Source organism: Ailuropoda melanoleuca, chromosome 8 (genome assembly GCF_002007445.2).
Source record: "Ailuropoda melanoleuca isolate Jingjing chromosome 8, ASM200744v2, whole genome shotgun sequence".
NCBI lineage: Eukaryota > Metazoa > Chordata > Mammalia > Carnivora > Ursidae > Ailuropoda > Ailuropoda melanoleuca.
The window spans coordinates 89,577,432-89,597,863 of record NC_048225.1 but is presented as its reverse complement, the minus strand read 5'-3'; the positions used below and the strand labels follow the sequence as shown (position 1 = coordinate 89,597,863).

General features: G+C 36.9%; 1 protein-coding gene across 6 annotated transcripts in view; it reads left to right on the top strand.

The window, feature by feature from the left end:
* The window catches only part of TOR1AIP1 (torsin 1A interacting protein 1), a 40,628-nt gene extending 30,106 nt beyond the window's left edge, over positions 1-10,522 (top strand). For 4 of the 6 annotated variants that reach the window (XM_019801314.2, XM_019801311.2, XM_011226957.3 and 1 more), the window contains 3 exons: positions 5,304-5,348; positions 5,716-5,772; positions 8,099-10,522. In XM_019801314.2, the coding sequence (XP_019656873.1) occupies positions 5,304-5,348; positions 5,716-5,772; positions 8,099-8,883 (887 nt within the window). In that variant the 3' untranslated portion in view covers positions 8,884-10,522. The remainder of the gene's footprint in view (positions 1-5,303; positions 5,349-5,715; positions 5,773-8,098) is intronic. The other 2 variants (XM_019801313.2, XM_002920798.4) reach the window with 1 other exon arrangement.
* Positions 10,523-20,432: the final 9,910 nt, after the last annotated feature.

Here is a 20,432-nt window from a genome sequence, read left to right as displayed (position 1 = left end):
TGATAGGCTGGAGAGAGAGAGGTATACAGTATCTTATTTCCTTGAAAGCAAAGTTATGAAAGTAAGAAAACTGACATTGTTAATTTTATATGAAGTATCACTCATCTTACGCCTATATGAGGATTAGCTAGCCTCTTCCGTACAAGTCTTGCACACAATGTTCTACACAGTGAGTACTTAGGAGAAGATGATGACACAAAAACATCTCCTACAGTTCTTGCCACACAGATTTTCACACAAAGACGCTCATACACATACGACAGATAAATTCATTAACTGTACAGCGTGATGGTTATTTACTGTTCCTTAATTGGAAGTGCATCATCATAAAGGTCTTCAGCCTCATCTTCTTTGCATTGAGTAGGCTGAGGAGGAAGAGGGAAGGTTGGTCTTGTTGTTAAGGGTGGCAGAGGCTGAAAAGGTGGAGAATGTGGAAGGGGGGCAGGAGAGGCAGGCACGTTCCAAAATATGTAATTTCTGTCTGACTTTTTTTTGCCTCCTCATGTCTCAAAAAATATGTCTGTATGGTACCAACTTTCTTCCACCCTTTCCTTCAGTTTCAGTGCCTCTGTCATAAAAGGGCCCACATCGTAAAAGAAGTTGAAGGCAGTCTTGAATAATCAGAACCCTTCTCCCAGATTAACTGATGTCAGTTTGTTTTCTGGCACTTCTTCTTCTGGGTCCTCTGCCTTCTTCCTTAGTGTGGGAGCACTCATCTCCATCAAGTCATCTTCTTTTAATCCCTCTGGTGTGTCTGTTTGCTCTTGAGTTTCTCTAAGATCCATATCTTTTTTTTTAATTCCAGTATAATTAACGTACAGTGTGATACTAGTTTCACATGCACAGTATAGTGACTCAGCAGTTACTCAGAGTTTATCACAGTAAGTGTACTCTTATTCCTCTTCACCTCTTTTACCCATCCTCCCACCCACCGCCCCTCTGGTAACCATCAGTTTGTTCTCTATATTTAAGAGTCTGGTTTTTTGTTTGTTCTTTTTTCTTTGTTTGCTTTCTTTGTTAAATTCCACATATGAGTGAAGTCATATGGTAGTTGTCTTTCTCTGACTGACTTGTTTATTTCACTGAGCATTACACCCTCTAGATTCATCAATGATGCGCAGATGGCAAGATTTCATTCTTTTACACACACACACACACACACACACACACACACATCCCACATCTTCTTTATCCATTCACCTATCAATGGACACTAAGATTGCTTCCATAATTTGGTTATTGTAAATAATGCTGCAGTAAACATAGGGGTGTGTGTATCTTTTCAAATTAGTGTTTTCATATTCTTTGGGTAAATACCCAATAGTGGAATTACTGGATCATAGGGTAGTTCTATTTTTAATTTTTGGAGGAACCTCAATACTGTTTCCCATAGTGGCTGCACCAGTTTGCATTCCCACCATCACTACCACAAGGATTATTTTTCTCCACATCTGTGCCAACACTTGCTTCTTTTGTTTTTGATTTTCACCATTCTGACAGGTGTGAAGTGATAATCTCATTTGGTTTTGATTTACATTTTCCTAATGATGAGTGATACTGAGCATCTTTTCATGTGTCTCTTTGCCATCTGTGTGTCGTCTTCATAGAAATAGCTAGTTCATGTCTCCTGCCTATTTTTAATTGGATTGTTTTTGTTTGTGTTGAGTTATAGAAGTTCTTTCTCTATTTTGGATACTAATCCTTTATCAAATATGTCATTTGCAAATATTTTCTCTCATTATGTAGGTTGTCTTTTAGTTTTGTTGAGGGTTTCCTTTGCTGTGTAGAAGCTTTTTATTTTGGTGGAGTCCCAGTAGTTTATTTTTGCTTTTGTTTCCCTTGCCTCAGGAGACCTACCTAGAAAAAATGTTCTATGGCCGATGTCAGAGACATTACTGCCTGTGCTCTTTTTCAGGATTTTTATGGTTTCAGCTCTTACATTTAGGTCCTTAATTCATTTTGAGTTTATTTTTGTATAATGGTATAAGAAAGTGGTCCAGTTTTATTCTTCTGCATGTAGCTGTCCAGTTTTCCCAACACTGTTTGTTGAAGAGACTGTCTTTTTCCCATTGCATATTCTTGCCTCCTTTGTTGAAGATTGACTATATAATCATGAGTTTATTTCTGGGCTCTATTCTGTTCCATTGATCTATACGTCTGTTTCTGTGTCAGTACCATACTGTTTTGATTACTACAGCTTTTTAGTATATCTTGAAATCTAAGGTCCATATTTTGAAACCCTTCACCCCTTACCTTTTTTGTCATATTCATGATCTTTTTCATGATTTCCTTGATTGGCTATATTGTAAATCCTGTGAGGTCATACACATCTGGACACAGTTTTCTCCAGCAGGAATTTATTGTTTTGGGTTTGATGGCTTTTTCTGTAACAACTATGGCATTATTAAAGTATATACTACCATTAATTTTATGCAATTACTGTTTAATACTGCATCCTTAGGTTTCTTTACATTTCTTTCAGCTGCGAATGGCACCATGTAAAGTCTGTGTGTGTAAATTGTGATAAATTTTAACTTTTTGTAATTTGTATTTTATGGTAGCAAATGATGAAATAGTATCTACATATGTTTTATGCATTCATGAAATACCTAACTTTTTCTTAATATTTTAAAATATTTCTAGGCTGTGCAGTTTGAGTGAGGTTTTTCAAATTGTTGAAAATCTTCAAAAAATTTTCCAATATATTTATTTTTTAAAAATCCACATATAGGGTTGCCTGATCAGTTGAGCGTCTGCCTTCAGCTCAGGTCATGATCCCAGGGTCCTGGGATAGAGCCCTGCATTGAGCTCCCTGCTCAGCAGGGAGCCTGTTTCTCCCTCTGCCCCTCCTCCTACTTTTGCTCTCTCTTTCTCTAAAATAAATAAATAGATTTAAAAAAAAAATCCACATATAAGTGGACCTGCACAGTTCAAACCTATATTGCTCAAGGATCAACTGTATATGCCACATTTTTTTATCCATTCATCTGTCAGTGGACATTTAGGTTGTTTCCATGTCTTGGCTATTGTGAATATTACTGCAGTGAACATGGGCACACAGCTGTCTCTTCAAGATGCTGATTTCATTTCCTTTGGGTATATATCCAAAATGGGATTGCTGGATCATATGGTAGTTTCGTTCTTCAGTTTCTGAAGGGCCTTTGTACTCTTTTCCATAGTGGCTATAGCAACTTATATTCCTACCTACAGTGTAAAAGGGTTCCCTTTCCTCTAAATCCTCTGTACATCCCTTGCTCTTGTTTTTTGGGTAATAGCCATCTTAACAGGTGTGAGGTGAATCTTACTATGATTTTGACCACGTAGCCTATCATGTGTGTGCTATAATCCCATGGTCTATTTTTGCTTTTGTTGCCTGTGGTTTTGGTGTCATATACAGGAAATCATTGCCAAGACCAATGTCAGGGAGCTTTTTCCCTTTTTTTTTCCCTGGGAGTTTTATGGTTTGGGTTCTTTGTTGTTTTTTTTTTTTTTTAAGCTTTATTTATTTAAGCAATCTCCACATCCAACATGGGGCTCGAAATCACTACCCCAGGATCAGTTGTCACATGCTTCTTAACTGAGCCATCAAGGCACCCCCTGTAGTTTTGGTTCTTATGTTTAAGTCTTTAATCCATTTTGATTTTTTGTGTATGGTCCCATTTCATTCTTTTGCTTGTGGATATCCAGTTTTCCCAGCACCATTTATTCAGGAGACTGTCCCCGTCGTTTATTCTTGGTACCCTTGTTAAGATCAGTTGACCATATCTGCATGGATTTATTTCTAAACTCTGTTCTCTTCTGTTGGTCTCTGTGTCTGTTTTTATGCCAGTACCATACTGTTTTGATTGCTCTGGCTTTATAATGTATTTTTAAGTCAGGAAGTGTGATGCCCCCAGCTTTGTTCTTATTCAGAATTTCTTTGACTATTTGGAATCTTTTGTGTTTCCATATAAATTGTTTTCTATTTCTGTAAAAAATGCCATTGGAATTTTGATGGGGATTGTACTGAATCTATAGATTGCTTTGGGTAGTATAGACATTATAAAAATATTAACTCTCCAATCACAAACATGGGTATCTTTCCATTTAGTTGTGTCTGCTTTAATTTTTTATTATTGTTTTATAGTTTTCAGTGTATAAGTCTTTCACTTCCTTGGTTAAGTTTATTCCTAAGTATTTTATTCTTTTTGATATTATTGTAAATGGGATTATTTTCTTAATTTTTTTAATTTAAAAATTTAAAATGTTCTCTGAGTTATGTAAATATTACATTTGTTACATAACTATAACATGATAAGTATAGTATATATTATTATAGTCATATATTATATTATAGTTAGGTGTTATATAAAAAATTATCTCATTTGATCTTTTTGTATAACAATGTGTATTACAGTATTATGGTTTTATATTATTATAATTATGTATTATTATAATAGCATATATTATTTTATTTGATCTTTGCAACCGTAGAGTAAGGTATTCAAGATAAACATCACTTGATGGAATTTTTGTTTTATTTATTTGTTTTAGTAATTATAATTTATTTGTTTTAGTAATACAGTTGTTAACTTTGATGACCTAACTTAGAAGTTTCTAAATAATGTAATTTCCTAGGCTAAACTGATAATTGTAAAACAATATGCCTTTAGAATGAAGGTTCATGTCATTTTGTCTCATTTGAGGTTTTTTTGGTCATATGACCAAAAATAAGACTATTTCTATATTTTAACAGTGCTAATTTTATACCTCTAGTTTAGTCCAGTGTTTCTCAAATGAAAGCTCTTGCTAAAATCAGGAAGGTCATTTATAGATACATAAGTTCTAAAACTCCAGGCAAATGATAGATGGCAGTATTGGTAAATGTAGGTCATACGAATTAGTAACTCAGCCTCTCCGCCTTCTAAACCCTGTCCTTCCATTTCTTCTTTCTTGTATGTTAAAATCAATGGTCATGCCAAGAAGGATGGAGGTAAAAAGTAAAGAGTTAGGATAGTTTTTGTTTGCTAAAATAATGATAGAAATAGAGATTTGGTGGAGTCATGAGAAAATTATTTTTGAAATCTGTGGTTTAACCACAAACCTAAATAAAACAGAATTGTCTATTAATAGAAATGATGAAGAGTTTTTAATATAATTTTTAAAATAATACTGGTATTTGAAATGATCAGAGGCACCAGAGTAAATATTTGTATCAATATGAGATAGAGAATAGGATTAACATTGCATTTTACCTTAAAACCCCTTATCCAGGTAGCTCAGTAATCCATAATCTATATTTTGTCCTTTTTTCCCTCTTACAGCATCATCTTCAGGCAAGAGTTCAATATATGGCAGTTTTTCAGATGGTATAACATGTTTTCTTTTCTTTTAGCTGTACTTATTTTCTTTGTTCTCTTAACTTTGTGCCATAAGTTTCACTACTTCTATTAAATAATTCGGGTCAAATACTTTAATGCTTTCTCACAAAACAAATGTATTAGGAGTATGCTTTATACTAGACCCCATGGCACGCTGTGAATAATTATGAAAGAAATAACTCTTGAATCTCAAGGAGCTGTCAGTCTAATGGGCACTTAGATCTTCCACTTTTTCTTCTATTTCTGGCTGATTTCTGCCTTATATTCTCTTGGTGGAATGTATATTTTCTTTCTCTATTGGAAATGCTTAAATTATAAACCATAAATTGATAGTCTTTATTACTCCTATCATTAGATGACAACATTCAGAAAACAGAGCTTGGAAACTGGTCTCCATCAACCTCCAGCCAACGTAAGTTTGTCTACTCAGTTTTTATTAAGTGAGTTTCTAAAATTGGTCATTCATAATTGTTTTAAATGCAATTTGAAGAATTGTATTTTAAGCACTTATGAAGAAAAAGTATATATTTTACTAGCAGTGAAATTCTTTAAGGACAAACTATATGAAACAACATCTGGTTTTCCCCTTCACTTAATTAGCCATAAGACCAAAAGTAAAAGTTAATAAGCAGAACTACTAATACCAATAACCAGGTGAACCTTGGTGAGTCAAAAGAAAGATGGCACATAGCATGATGTAATAGGATTCCCATGGATTTTAGAGTCCATAGACCTGTATTTGGATTACATTGGACCACTTAACCTTCTATTACAGCCTTGCAGCAAGTTTCTTTAATTCTCTAAGCCTATTTATTATCCCGAATGAGTACTAAGAAAATAACTTCACAGTGACTCTCACTTTGGTCTCAATATCACTTTCTACTAGCAAAATTAGTATCTTAAAGAGCCTTTTTTTATTTTAATATGGGCTATACTTACCCATATTTACCTAGAAATTGAAATTGAAAAATTTTTTAAATACCTATTTCTAAATCATTTAGTAACAATAGTGACAGATTGCTTATATTTTCTAATCTCTTTAATGTCTGACTTAATAAAACAGAGCTGGATTCTCATATTTGCTTCTGTATTCAGCCTGTTACAATATATTGTTTGGTTGCAGTATATACAAAAATCCAGCTTTATACAGATAATATAGATTTTTTAATAGTCTAAAGATAATTTTGGATATTCTCTTTTGATACTATCCAAAACTCAACGAGTTACTTTAAATGTGAGATCTGAAACCAAATTAATGAACTTTTTGTGTTCTATTACATTAAAATCTGTTGGTCTTTCTTGTACTTTGAATGGAATATCATATACTGATCATTTGGAAAATACTGATTCACTAAGTTATGTAGATCTTCCAAATGTTGACACATTTCTGATACAGTATAAAAAGATCACATTTGTGAGTATCACCACCAAGACAGAGTCTTTAAGGATTCAGGAGCCGTCAAGCTTATAGTGGCAGATACAATATTTCCACAATACTGATTTTCACTTTAAACTGTGAATTTTATAATTGGCAACAAATATTGTCAGTTATTTTCCTAGAAACAACAGACTCACTTTGTTCATTTTCAAGAAAATGTCTGCCAAATACTCAAGTCTGACTAACCATAGTTTGTCACTTGTTCTTAAAAGTACTAGTTCAGCTCAACTCAGTTGCACAAAATTCTTTTCCTTGAGAAAACTGCTGCACTGTGCTAGGTATTAGAAGTGCTTTATGTATATTTTCCAGTTCTTCACATACTCTATTGAGATTTGTACTCAAGAGTTGAATTTTAATAAGATGAATAATTTTAACTGCTTTATGAAGCAGTTTCACTGATAGCCTTAAATGCATGGCTGTGAGTACAAAGACTGCATTAGTACTGCCCTGAGATCCATGCTAAGATATCATTTTCACATAACATCTTAGTGTTATAAGACTAGCTTTAACCTCAAGGATGGGTTCTTGGAAGGACCTCAAGGTACCCACAAATCACACTTTGAGAACTATTGCTCTAAAAGGTCCATAGTACAAATAAAATAGAAGGTGTAAAAGTATTACTGTTGCTATCCTATTAAATGAAGTGTTATATGAGAAAGTGCTTATAAACTGAAAAGCACTAGATAAATGTAAATTGATATTTCCAATAATAACTATGCTCAATTTTACTGGTATTGACTTGCATTCCACAAATGTGGGCATCAGTGTAATTAAAAAGACAGCTAGCTATTATAATATATGGAAGATGTTCACTTAATAGTGCATCCTTTTTTAATCCCTTTATATACTTCAGAAACATTCCACCTTGGATAATAAGATGTATGAAGTCTGAGTGTCTAAATTTAAAAATATTTTATCAAGTGACTTTTTTATTGTTTGCCTCCCAAATATTAGCAGTAGTAATAATAGTTTTGCTTTATAAATTATACTATTTCTGACTTGCTTATGCCATTTCATATCTTTGAATTCTATTTTTTCCTCTAAAGCTTTTTGTCATTTTGACATTGAAGAGACACATGCATACTTATACACCTAAAACCTTTGGGTGTGAAGTTTTCTTAAATACATGTGATGAACATTTCTTTAAGAAAGTAAATTATCAGCTCCATTCTTTAAATTCCTTCCTCTTTTATCTAGTGTTTGTGAAGATTAATACTGATTTTAAAAGTCACTTGTTCTTGAATCTAAGAAAAAGGTATTTGAATCTGTCATTTCCTCTTTTTCTTTTTGTCCTGAGCAGAAGTGACTGGACAACCCAAAAGTGCATCTTTTATCAAGACGTGGTGGTGGCTACCTGTTCTGATAGTTTCTTTGGCTGTTGGGAGTTTTTTGTTCACTCCTAGTCCTGAGGTAGGAACCACTGCTGTTCAAGAGTTCCAGAACCAGATGAGACAACTTATGAATAAGTATCAAGGTCAAGATGAGAAGCTGTGGAAGAGGAGCCTCACTTTCCTGGAAAAACATCTTAATAGCTCCCAGCCTCGGCCTCAGCCTGCTATCTTGCTGCTCACTGCTGCCCGGGATGCCGAAGAAGTGCTCAGGTGCCTAAGCGAACAGATCGCTGATGCCTACTCTTCCTTCCGTAGCGTCCGTGCCATCCGGATCGATGGCGCAGGCAAAGCTACTCAAGACAGTGATGTTGTCAAACAAGAGGTAGATTGGGAACTGAGCAATGGATTCAGGAATGGCCAGAATGCGGCCGTGGTACACCGCTTTGAGTCACTGCCCGCAGGCTCGACTTTGATCTTCTATAAATATTGTGACCATGAAAATGCAGCCTTCAAAGATGTAGCCTTAGTCCTGACGGTCTTGTTGGAGGAAGAGACGCTTGGGACCAGTCTAGGCCTAAAGGAAATTGAAGAAAAAGTGAGAGATTTCCTCAAAGTCAAGTTCACCAACTCTGACACACCCAACTCCTACAAACATATGGACCCAGACAAATTGAGTGGGCTCTGGAGCCGTATTTCTCACTTGGTCCTGCCTGTCCAACCTGAAAATGCCCTGAAAAGTGGCATCTGCTTATAAAGGGTGACAGAAGACAAAATCATTTTTCAAGTTCTGAAAATTTTTCAGACTTTATAGCCAGAGACGGGCTTCAGAGCTCTTTTTGAAAGAACTGGTTTCTTTTTAAAGGAAGTTAACTTCTTATGTAAACATGGAACATCTGAATCATTTATTCAACCTAATTTTCTGTTACTTGAGAGAATCATTTCCCTGTTTCCGTTGAGATCTGTGTTAATGATCTCTGAGGACTATAAATTATATGCGGTCCCATAAAGGATCTGTTTAGATTCGGGGTTGAAACGTTATTTCTATGGTATGACCAGGCTGGGGGCGATTGGGCTCCTTCCTATGAATCCTCTCAATTTTTTAAGTTAGATTGTTCTGTTCACAGAGTTTGCTAGTAGTAAGGCAGCTCTCTAAACACAACTGTGGGTTTTCCCATTTTGTTCTCTTTTACATCATTTAGGTGTGAGTTCCTTAGTCAGCTTCCCCTTATAGGAACAAGAGTAATGAAAGGTCACCTGAGTGTGTGTTTGGATTTTTTTTTTTCCTTTGTTTTTGGAGGGCGGGAGAAGGAAGCAAGGGAAAAGAGAAATCGTGGAATAAGGAAGGGGGTGGCGGGGGGGGGAGTCTTCAAGGTGAAATTTAAAATAAGCCACTGAGACTTCGGTCACTCAAGCATAGCCATATAAACTCCATTCACAGTGAATTCTATTGGGGTTTGGTTTTCACATGTCCTTTTTTTCCTTTAAGAGATTTTTGGTCCTCCCAAGGATTTTGAAGCATGTATATTGTAAGGTTTAGCATCATTTGTTCCTTTGACTCTGAAGGGTGTGGTCAATCCAGAGCAGATTATTTTGGACATATCCTGAAGCTTTTGTTTTGAATTCGGTAATACAGTTGCCAGGAATTGGTAAACCATTGGTCAGCCAGCTTTCCTGGACTGTCAAAGAAGGATTTGGTTTTCTGCGTGCAGTCCTAAGTCCTTTAATGACGCTCTTAAGACAAATGGAAAGATTTACTATGCACGTGATAAATTTTTTAAGAGTGCCTCAAGCCAAAAAGAAAGTGAACTTTACCATATGTGAAGAATGTTGAAATGTACTATTGTGCATTCCTGTACTACTGTTGCATTTCAGGGGTCACTTTGCTTCTGTAACTGAGCTTTCTCATCTGTTGACTGCTTTGTTTTTCTTCAAATCTTAAGATTCCGGATCCACTATGTTTTGTTTTGTTTTTTATTGGCTACAAACTTTTGAATGAAAATACTGTTTTTAGAATACTAGAGGCAGTCATTGGCTTTATCATTCACCTTTTGAGGATCCCATGCCTGGTAATGGAGTGTGTCTGGTTTCTTACAACTAGGACAAACAGTATTCACAAATTTATACCCTTTATTGAAATTCGCTCCTGACTGTCAGAAGTCAGGCCATCTGATTTATAGAGGATTCTAAAACAACAGTTTTTGAAAAGGCTTATTTTATACACATACATTATATGGAGAAAAAAATGTTTTTATTAAGTGTTTCACTGACCAAAATAATTTTAAAGACATTAATGTTACTTATATCTTTCAGGAAAAATAATTGTAGCAGGTGATCTGTAAATGACTTTAGAGGCTATTTTAGTAATTTAAATAAATTTACTTTCTTGGTTTGTACTCTGTGTGTTGTAAACTTAATGATTCATAAACTTTTTTTTTTCAGTTAATCCTAGAGTTTTCTTTACACTTGAACAATTTTAGTAACTTCTGCTAAGAGAAACAAAGGCCAAAGAACTGGAGCCATTCACAAGAATATTGGTTAAAAATATAATCACCATGGTTTTCTGTTTCATGCAAGTATTTGAATTATCACTATATTGGAATTAATTTAAGTTTTCCTGACTTGGCAAAAGTATCTACAGCATTGTTTCTCAAATTTTTCCTTCTCACCTCACTAAAGCGCCTTTTTAGATACTTTTTTCCCTAATTGTCTACCCCCTTGAAATTCTAATACCGCACATATACTATATCTGTTTATGGACTTTGTATATTTTTGTCCTTTATACATAAGAAGAGTAAGATTTTTTGCCTCCAAGAACCAGTAGTTGTCCCACTGAGAATGCATACTCAAGAACATCTGTATTTAATTTAATTTAATTTAATTTATGTATGTATATATTTATTTATGTATTTATCTATTAATTAAGTAGACTTCATGCCCAGCATGGAGCCCAATGTCAGGCTTGAACTCACAACCTTGAGATCAAGACTTGAGCTGAGATTGAGTTGGACGCTTAACTGACTGAGCCATCCAGTCACCCTGAGAGCATCCATATTTTCGATGCTGCCTAAAACATTCTATTTTCTGTTTATGTTATTACCCTTTTGGAAGGGAAAATTTAGTAAGTCATCAGCTTGAAAATAGGAGCTTGGGTTTCTAGAAATTAGGCACATTGTGACTTTGGGTGGCAACACTGGCCCAGGGAAAACCACAGCACAGTACTGGTCTTAGAGATTTCTAGAAACCTTAATTTGCTTCCCTTCCTTCAGTGACTTTCTTATATTATCTTTAGGGAAGTTTTCTAAACCTCCAATTTGCAAAACGAAGTTTGGAATTAAACTTGATTTTTATTCTATGAAGAGAATTGTAACTTGTTCGCATAGTTCATGCCATTAGTTAATGCCTAAAGATACAAAATCCAGTTTCCCTTTGGAAAGTTGCCCTTGTGTTGGCAATGTAAGGAAGCATTTCTATTGAATGGATAATGGACTATTCTGCTATATTGTCTCTATCAAGGTCATAGAGTAAAATCTTAACAGTATGAGGATTCTATTGGCATTAGCCACCTGGGAAGAAGACGTGAGCCCTGAGTTGGAAAACAAGCTGAGAAGGTTGCCATCGACTAAAAGGAAACTCCTGCCCTGAATATCTTTCTCTCTTTGGCCTGGATTCAGAGAAGTCCTGGTGTGCTTCCAGGCTTTTGGGGATTGTAGGGAAGATAGCCTGTCATGAGCATAAATAGGCAGGAACCCCTCACCATTTACATATTTTACCCTTTTCTTTTGCCCATTCTTAGACACATCTGGAATATTTCCTCATTTCTTGCCTTCTCCCTTTCTCCAATTTTATGCTTTGCTAATTCTTACTTGTTTGGTCTTCAGGGCTCAGTTTTTTAGGCAGAACTTCACTGAAACCTTCACTAGCTTCCTTTCCCCAATCCTGGGTTAGGTGCCTCTTTTTTATGTTCTCATTCATCGTACATTACCTGACACAGCAGTTAGCACACTCCGCACTACCATAAGCCTCTTGAGAGCAAGAGAGTGTCATCAATACATGCACAGTGGTAACCACAGACTGCTCAAATATTTGTTGAATAAAAAATGCACTCCCTACCTAGTTAGCTAAAATTGGTAAGTTGTATCTTAGTACTTTACTTGCTTTTTCCTGTTATTCCTGAGCCTTTTTCGAAAGCTATATAACTACTTCAGCCCCAGTTTAATAGTGCTATGGGTAATTTAAGGAAGAGGACCGATGCCATAGGATACTGGTTCTTTTCTGGTGGAAGCAAGGATTATTAGTGAGGGGTCCCCAAGGGGAAGGTGAATGGTAAGAGACAAAACTGGGAGGCCATGAGGTCTTTATGCTGAGATTTGGAATTTGAGTTTTCTTTTAAAAGCAAGTTTCCTTACGTCTTCTCATATTGCTTAAGAGGGTAGTATAGTCCAAATGAGAGATGGCTATAGGTGCGGAGAGAAGATGGAGAAGAAAAAATATTTAGGTAGAAATGACAAGTTGTGGTTAATTGAATGTAATGTTAGAGAAAATACCTCATAGAGGACTTTTCAAAGTGCTGTACTACTAAAAATACCTCTTCATTCAATTTAGCCCCTATATCTTCTCTCCCCCAAATACTGAGTACACAGTGGTAGACTAAACTCTTATCTCTATATGTCTTTGTTGACTTTTAGCAGTTTGAAGTAGAGATATAGACGCGTATTTAGTCAGGAATTGTTTGATTGTAAAATACCCTGTCTAACCAGAAGAGAAAAGGAGGGGTGGGTGGGTGTTGTAAGAACGCATTTCAGCCTCCAAGACCGGAGACTGGGAACGAGAGGACTGTTGATGGACAGCTCAACCACCATTCCCTCTGCCTCTCTACTTCTGGCTTGCTTCACCTTAGTAACCTTGCCTTTGTGACTTAACCTCATCAAGAGGGTGAATTTAATTGGCTCAGTCCAGTGTATGGATGATCCCTCAAAAGAATATATAATGAAACATAGCTGCCTAGGTCACTCCTTTAACAGGGACCATGGGTTGGGAATGGGGAATGGTATTCTCCTGAAGGCCAGCAAGTGGGCAGATAGGGTTAAGAGACAACTAAAAAAACCTACAAATTTGTAAAGACCTTTATATGACACAATGTTGGTTATTTCATTTCATTTTCACCTTAAAAAATGAAATAAAATGATGGAAACATTATTAAAATTTTAAAATCTGGGTCTTGATCATGGCTGTATCTAGATAAATTTGGCCTAAGCAAGTCCTTTACGTGGCTCTGCTACAAATGTGTTCTGATTTCTTCCCATTGCTTCTGCGTGTTTTATGCTGAAAAAAGAGAACAGTTATTAAGACTTCAGGTACTATCTTAATATATATAATATATAATATATAATATATAATGGCTATTATCAATGTGTTATAAGTCCCTCAAAAGAACTCTGAGCTTTCTTTAGTTTTCAGACTGTGTCTTGGGCAAGTGCGGTGGTAGGAGACTATGTATCTGATTCAAATTTGATTTTTTAAGTCCCCCCCCTGCAATTTTAGAGAGTACCATTCTTAGGCTGAACTTGAGAATCTTCTCCATGCTATGCAGCCCTTTACAGAGAACATTCACTCAGTAGTTATTCTTCATAGTCAATTTTTAAAAATCTCAATCTCTCATAGTTTAAGTGGCTTTCTCATTTCATCTACCATTTACATGGAAAAGATCTACACAAAGGTTTTCATATTTGAATATGTATTAAGTTGTCTATCACCCTTTCCTATTTTTTGTCAGCTACTTACTAAGTGTTTATTAAAGCTCCAAACACCATTTCAAGTGCTTCACAGGTATTAACGGGTTCAAGTCTCATGATAGCTCTGTGAGGCAGTACTGTTATCCCAATTTAATAGACAGGAACCTGAAGCACAGAAAGGTAAAGTGACACTCAAGAACCCCCAAGGAAAAAGTGGTGAGACAGAAATTGGAATTTAGGCAGTCTTGCATTTAGGCAGTCTGGCTTTAAAGCATCTATTGTCAACCACTATGTATACAGTCTCTAGAACCCACAAATATGGTATTTCCCCCCAATCTATTCAGGCTCTATACAGGTTGGAGTAGTTTTCCATTTTGTGGGTTCTTATCTGTGGCTCTCCTTTATTTATTTATTTTTATTATGTTAGTCACCATACAGTACATCATTGGTTTTTGAGCTAGTGTTCCACGATTCATTGTTTGTGTATAACACCCAGTGCTCCATGCAATATGTGGCTCTCCTTTAAACCCCTGTCTTTCTTTCCTCCTTGCCCAGCTTTGTGGAATTCAATGTCACACACTAAGAGTCTGAAGAATTTTGAGTAGGGTGAGACAGTCATCATGCAGTCCTACCTGTTGACTCATAGTTGCATCATGCTTCTGGAACTAAAGGCCTGCAGTGTGGACTCACAGTTGATCCTTTTGAAATACCTATATGTAACCTAGGTGTTAGCTGTCCCTACATACCACACAGCCTCTGTGCCCTCTCTCAGTCTTGATACAAAATGGCACCTCTTTGAATTGCTGAGAAAGAGGAATTCATCAGGAACATTGGTAATTGCACAGAAACAGAGGGGAAAGTTTAGCTAAGAGCACACCCCCTACAATCTGGAGTCTGACTGCCTGAGTCCAATTCCCAACTCCACACCTTACTCGCTCAATGACATTGGCAAATTACTTAACTTCTCTCCGACTCAGTTTTCTCTTCTCTAAAATGGGGAAAATAATATAAATACTATCTTATAGTGTCGTGAGGATTAAGTCAGTTGATCTGTGCAGAGCTCTTAGAAAGTGCCAAGGACACCAAAGGGTCCATTAGCCATTTCTGTTCACTTAAATTCTTACTATTAATTCTCCTCTCTTCTTTGTGACATCAACTGGCTGGCTTCTATTTCCACCCTCCTAAGCGACCCTCACGCTGAGTACTTGGGCTTTTTCCTAGCTTACATCTCCATTACAAACCACAACCCATCGCAGTTCATTAAAGGTCTTCTAATTAACCAGAGTCCACCCTCTCTAAAAGTCTGGGGAATTATAAAGAATGAGAAAGCTTTCTGTCACACATAGAGACCTCTTTCTCCGATCTCTCATGGCTTATTCAGCTTCACTATCCCACTTTTATCCTTAAAGACCTCATTCTATTCAAGCGATTGTAATTGGTTGAGATTCTTTTCCAAGTGAAGCACAGACTACCCTGTGTTGAATGCAAAGATGTACCACCTAGATCTCCGTAAAGAAAGAACCAAATGCTGAGCATGCAATCAGTGAACAGCCTTCACTATCAACCACTTTATGGATTACTTCAGCAGCAGAGAGTCATTTTGCCCAAGGTCATGCCAGGTTAGGGGGAGAGTGGTACACATTCAACGACTGATAAAGGGAATATAAAGGCTCCAGCTTCTCAGCCCAACACAATGCAATTTGGATGGACCATTTTCACTCCAGAGTTTTCCCATGTAGTTAGCTGAGGCTATAGGACCTGTATTATAGTGTGACTCCCCCCTCACCCCCATCCTGCTTCCTTTGCCTCCTCTCCATAGGTGTTCATCCCAAGGGCATTCCCTAGTAAACATCCAGCACACTAAATTTTGCCTGAGTCTGCTTCTCAAAGATCCTAACCCGTGCCACACTCTAAACTTGGAATGATAGCTAATGTTTTTTTGAGCACTTAACTTGTGCCAAGCACCATGACTGGCACCATACATATGGTATCTCATTCAATTTTCATAGACTTTTGAAGTACACACTATCACTATCTCCCTATTATACACGGGAAAACAAAGACATGAAATTATACTTTGGAGGTAGAACTTGAGCTCAGACCATCTGACTCCAGAACCTACCTTCTTAACCACCATACTACATTCTATCCCATCATAATATATACTTTTTAAAAAAAAATTATTTTTAAGTGATCTCTTACACCCAACACGGGGCTCAAAACTGCAACCCTGAGATCAAGAGTCACATGCTCTGCTGATTGAGCCAGCCAGGCACCCCCATAATATCTACTTTTTAAGTGAAATGTTAAACCGTATCTTATAACCATAAACATATAATGGTTATAATTTAGGGAAACATAGTGCCTGACTTACAGAATCACTTCATTACCTGATGAAATGTACACCCCTCTATAGAGATAAAATCTGGCAAAAAGGTTTGAAGCTCTGTTAGGAAGAACACCTTTCTAAGAACAAAGGCAGACTGTGGTTCTGATTTCCTTTTTTTTTTTTTTTTTAAAGATTTTATTTATTTATTTGACAGAGATAGAGACAGCCAGTGAGAGAGGGAACACAAGCAGGGGGAGTGGGAGAGGAAGAAGCAGGCTCATAGCGGAGGAGCCTGATGTGGGGCTCGACCCCACAACGCCGGGATCACGCCCCGAGCCGAAGGCAGACGCTCAACCGCTGTGCCACCCAGGCGCCCCGGTTCTGATTTCCTAACTTGAATATACGTTGAACTAGATATTTAAAATCTCTGCCAATGCCAATTTTATAAAATTGGCAAAGGTTCTAATACCTGAAAATATTGTAAAGCCCAAAGTATTTTGTTCAATGTCTTCTCTGAAAGAGTCTTATCTCTGGCAGTCCATGATCTGTCCATTGTTCAACAGATGATTCAAACTGTGGTTATATAGTGCAATACTTGCTGTTTGAGACAGAACATCTTTGTGGGCAGATTCCAGTGAAATCTTTCTCTTTGGAAAGCGTCCCAAAGAATTAGATTTCCTATCATTAGATGGTAGGTTCCAAAGACCAGAGGTTTGCTCCTCTGAAATATTTGTATTAGCCTTGGATATGCAGGTTGATAGACACAGAAGGGATAAAATGTTTTTCTGTTCAGGAATTGTAGCCAACTTTCTATCTCTGACTTCACCTCTAAGTACTATCGTTACTGAATCAGCAGGTCTGCTTTTTGAGTCATGTGGTTATTCTTGAAGTAACTTTTTGACCTTTGCCATTTTTCCCAAGGAGATCAATGCATATTAGATGATCGGACTATAGGTTGAGCTCAGATTTAGTTCTAAGCAACTAATCTTTTGCCTTTGTATCATGTTATCTCATTCCTCTAGGAAAGTGGCACAAACATCAAAATTTACAGCAGTCTCAACATCTGCCTTAAATCTTTCATAAAGTGTTCAGGGAGGAATATAAATATATGTGTGCATCCTAAAAATTACCTTTTAATATTAAATAAAATATAAATAACAAAGTGGGGTGGATGGATAAGGCCAATATAATTCACATAGCTATGGTTGTCTCCCATAATTAGAAAGTTGTTTAAGTGTTCTATGTTTGTTTCAAATCTTAAACACAAGCATGAGTTCAAAGAAGCAAAAAAACCAAATCATGTTTTCCTCAAAGCATCAACTCTCCTCGAAACAATACAAACAGCACAATGAAGTCAAAATACGTAAAGAATATGAACAGAAATGTGTAAAGCCAGAAAGCAGCTGAACAGGAAGAGTTTGGAATTAAGGGGCTGGGATAATCAGCAAGCCTGGTAAAGTCCATTTTTCAGACACTATGAGGTCATGCTTAAGATAGCAAAATACTTGTGGCGCCTTTCATCTGAGGTTCTCCAAGTACTTTGCTGACATTATCTAATAGCAAACATTATCACCCCCATTTTATAGGTGGAGAAACTAAGATACCAAGAGATTAAGTAACTTACTTAAGCATGTACAGTGAGTCAGTGATGGAACCAGAAATTTATTTCAGGAATCTAATCTACTTTTCTATTCATATCACTAGGTCAGCTTTCCAGATCCAAAAGACATTTATTGGTGTAAATTTGTATTAAATGTACTTTTAAAACCGATATTATCTTCTGTAAACAATTACATGAAAATGCTTTTGCTGGAAGTCATGGTTGCTTTTCATGGGAGAAATTTAAAAAGTGATTCAAAAATAAATTATCCCAGGGGCGCCTGGGTGGCACAGCGGTTAAGCGTCTGCCTTCGGCTCAGGGCGTGATCCCGGTGTTATGGGATCGAGCCCCACACCAGGCTCCTCTGCTATGAGCCTGCTTCTTCCTCTCCCACTCCCCCTGCGTGTGTTCCCTCTCTCGCTGGCTGTCTCTATCTCTGTTGAATAAATAAATAAATAAATAAAAATCTTTAAAAAAAAAAATTATCCCAGATTCAAAAAAGTATCCACATTAGGTTTCGGTTATTTAGTAGAAATATGTTAAGTATCTAATACAGAACCATACGAAATTATGTCAGAGAGTATCCAGTGTCCTAATGGTTATTCTGTGGGTGCATGTCATACATCATTTTTGGTAAAGCGGGCATGAACAGGAAAGGTTTAGGGATTATTCTATACTTTCTACTCCCACTCAACTCTGAACTGTCCCTGAAAATTCTATAATTTCTGTGGGAACAAGTTATGAGGGGAGAGGGTGGTTCTTGTTTGTTATCCTTTCAAGAATGTTACTTTGACTTTAGCCCTAATCTCCAAAATCTTTTAAGTCTTTTATAGTCTGCTTCATGAGCACAAACTTTTCAGTGCAGAGTTGGTATTACTACTTCTGACAAAAATCACAAAAACAGGAGTGCCTGGGTGGTTCCATTGGTTAAGCGACTGACTCTTAGTTTTAGCTCAAAGTGATGATATCAGCGTTGTGAGATTGAGGTCCATGTTGGGCTCCATGCTGAGCATGGAGTCAGCAAGAGATTCTCTCCCCTCTCCCTCTCCCCCTGCCCCTCCCACTTGTGCTCTCTCTCTCTCTCTCTAAAATAAATAAATAAATAAATCTTTTTAAAAAATCACAAATACAAACTTGTATTTATATATACTAGTATCAAATACTTGTGCTAGAAGTAAACTAATAATCACCGGACAAAAATAAAGTTTGATAATATTAACTGCATGTGAACTCTAACTACATTTCAAAATGGAGAATTCATAAATTTCACCTTCATTTTGGCCTGAGCTCAGGATTGAGGTTACTGATGGGAGATCAGGTTAATTTAGGGGAGAGCTGCATATAAACATCCACAGATATACATATTACATATACACATGCTTTCTTTTTTCACTTGTGTGGTATGCTTAAAAGGTTACCAGAGAGTTGGGCAAAGAGAGGAATCACGAACCTAGCAAACCCAGCTATTTCTCCCTTAGTCACTCCTATCTTCTTGTTTCTACCAACATGCAGAAATCCATAGCCCAGTGTTCTTTTTTAAATTTTTTTAAAGATTTTTTTCTTTTCTTTCTTTTTTCTTTTTTCTTTTTTCTCTTTTCTCTTTCTTTCTTTCTTTCTTCTTTCTTTCTTTTTTTTTTTTTTTTTTTCAGAGAGAGAGCACGAGAACACAAGCAGGGAGCCACAGGCAGAAGGAGAAAAAGGCTTCCTCGTTGAGTAAGAGCCAAACCCAGGACCCCGGGATCATGACCTGAGCCAAGGGCAGCCGCTCAACCAACTGAGCCACCCAGGTGTCCCTTCCAGGGTTCTTTCTAAAGAGACTCCAACTGCTTTGAGCAGCCACACTGTGTAGCGGAGCAGGCACGCCTTCTGGACTCAGAAGATGGAGGTTCCACGTGTAGCTCTTCCACTCTTCAGCCCGTGGCCAAAAGCAAGCCACATCATGGCTCCAGGCTTCAGCTTCGTCATCTGAGAGAGGGATTGTGGTGATACTCCACAGGTTTTGGTGAGCATTAAGCAAGACAGTGTGTGTGAATAGCTGAGGTTACTAAAGGTTGTATATGTTATATAAAATTAGTTGTGTAAAATGCATATGTATTAGTTATAACCACTTATATATGTAAAATAATTATCAGCATGTGTTAGAACAGTATGTATGTTTGCACAACTTTTTCCATTCATGCTTAACCGATGCAATCACTTGTATTTCCAAAACCAGCTCTCTCTTCATCATTTATTCCTGCCTGTCAGTTTTTCTGTCAGACAGCTCCAGCTGCTTTTGCCCCCTTATAACATTTTGTTCAGGCAGTAGGATTTGTAACCAAATGCTCACACGTTCTCATTTCTTGTTTCAACAGGTGGGGAGCACCCAATCCTGGGATTCCAGGAGTGTTTTTTAGTGGCCAATAAGCCCCATTAAAACCTGTGGGTCTTCTTCCACACTGGGCACCCAGCTGCCTTTTTCTATTTTTGGAAGGGCCGCAGAAAATCTCCTGTCAAGAGTTTAAAACTTTCCACAGCCTGTAAATAGGGTGGTTCACCCCTTGCAAAATATAACCTGGCTTGGTTACATGTAACCTTATTCTGACATATTCTTCAGCATTTCTTTTTTAATGGCAGCTGTCTTGGTCTATGATGTTCCACCG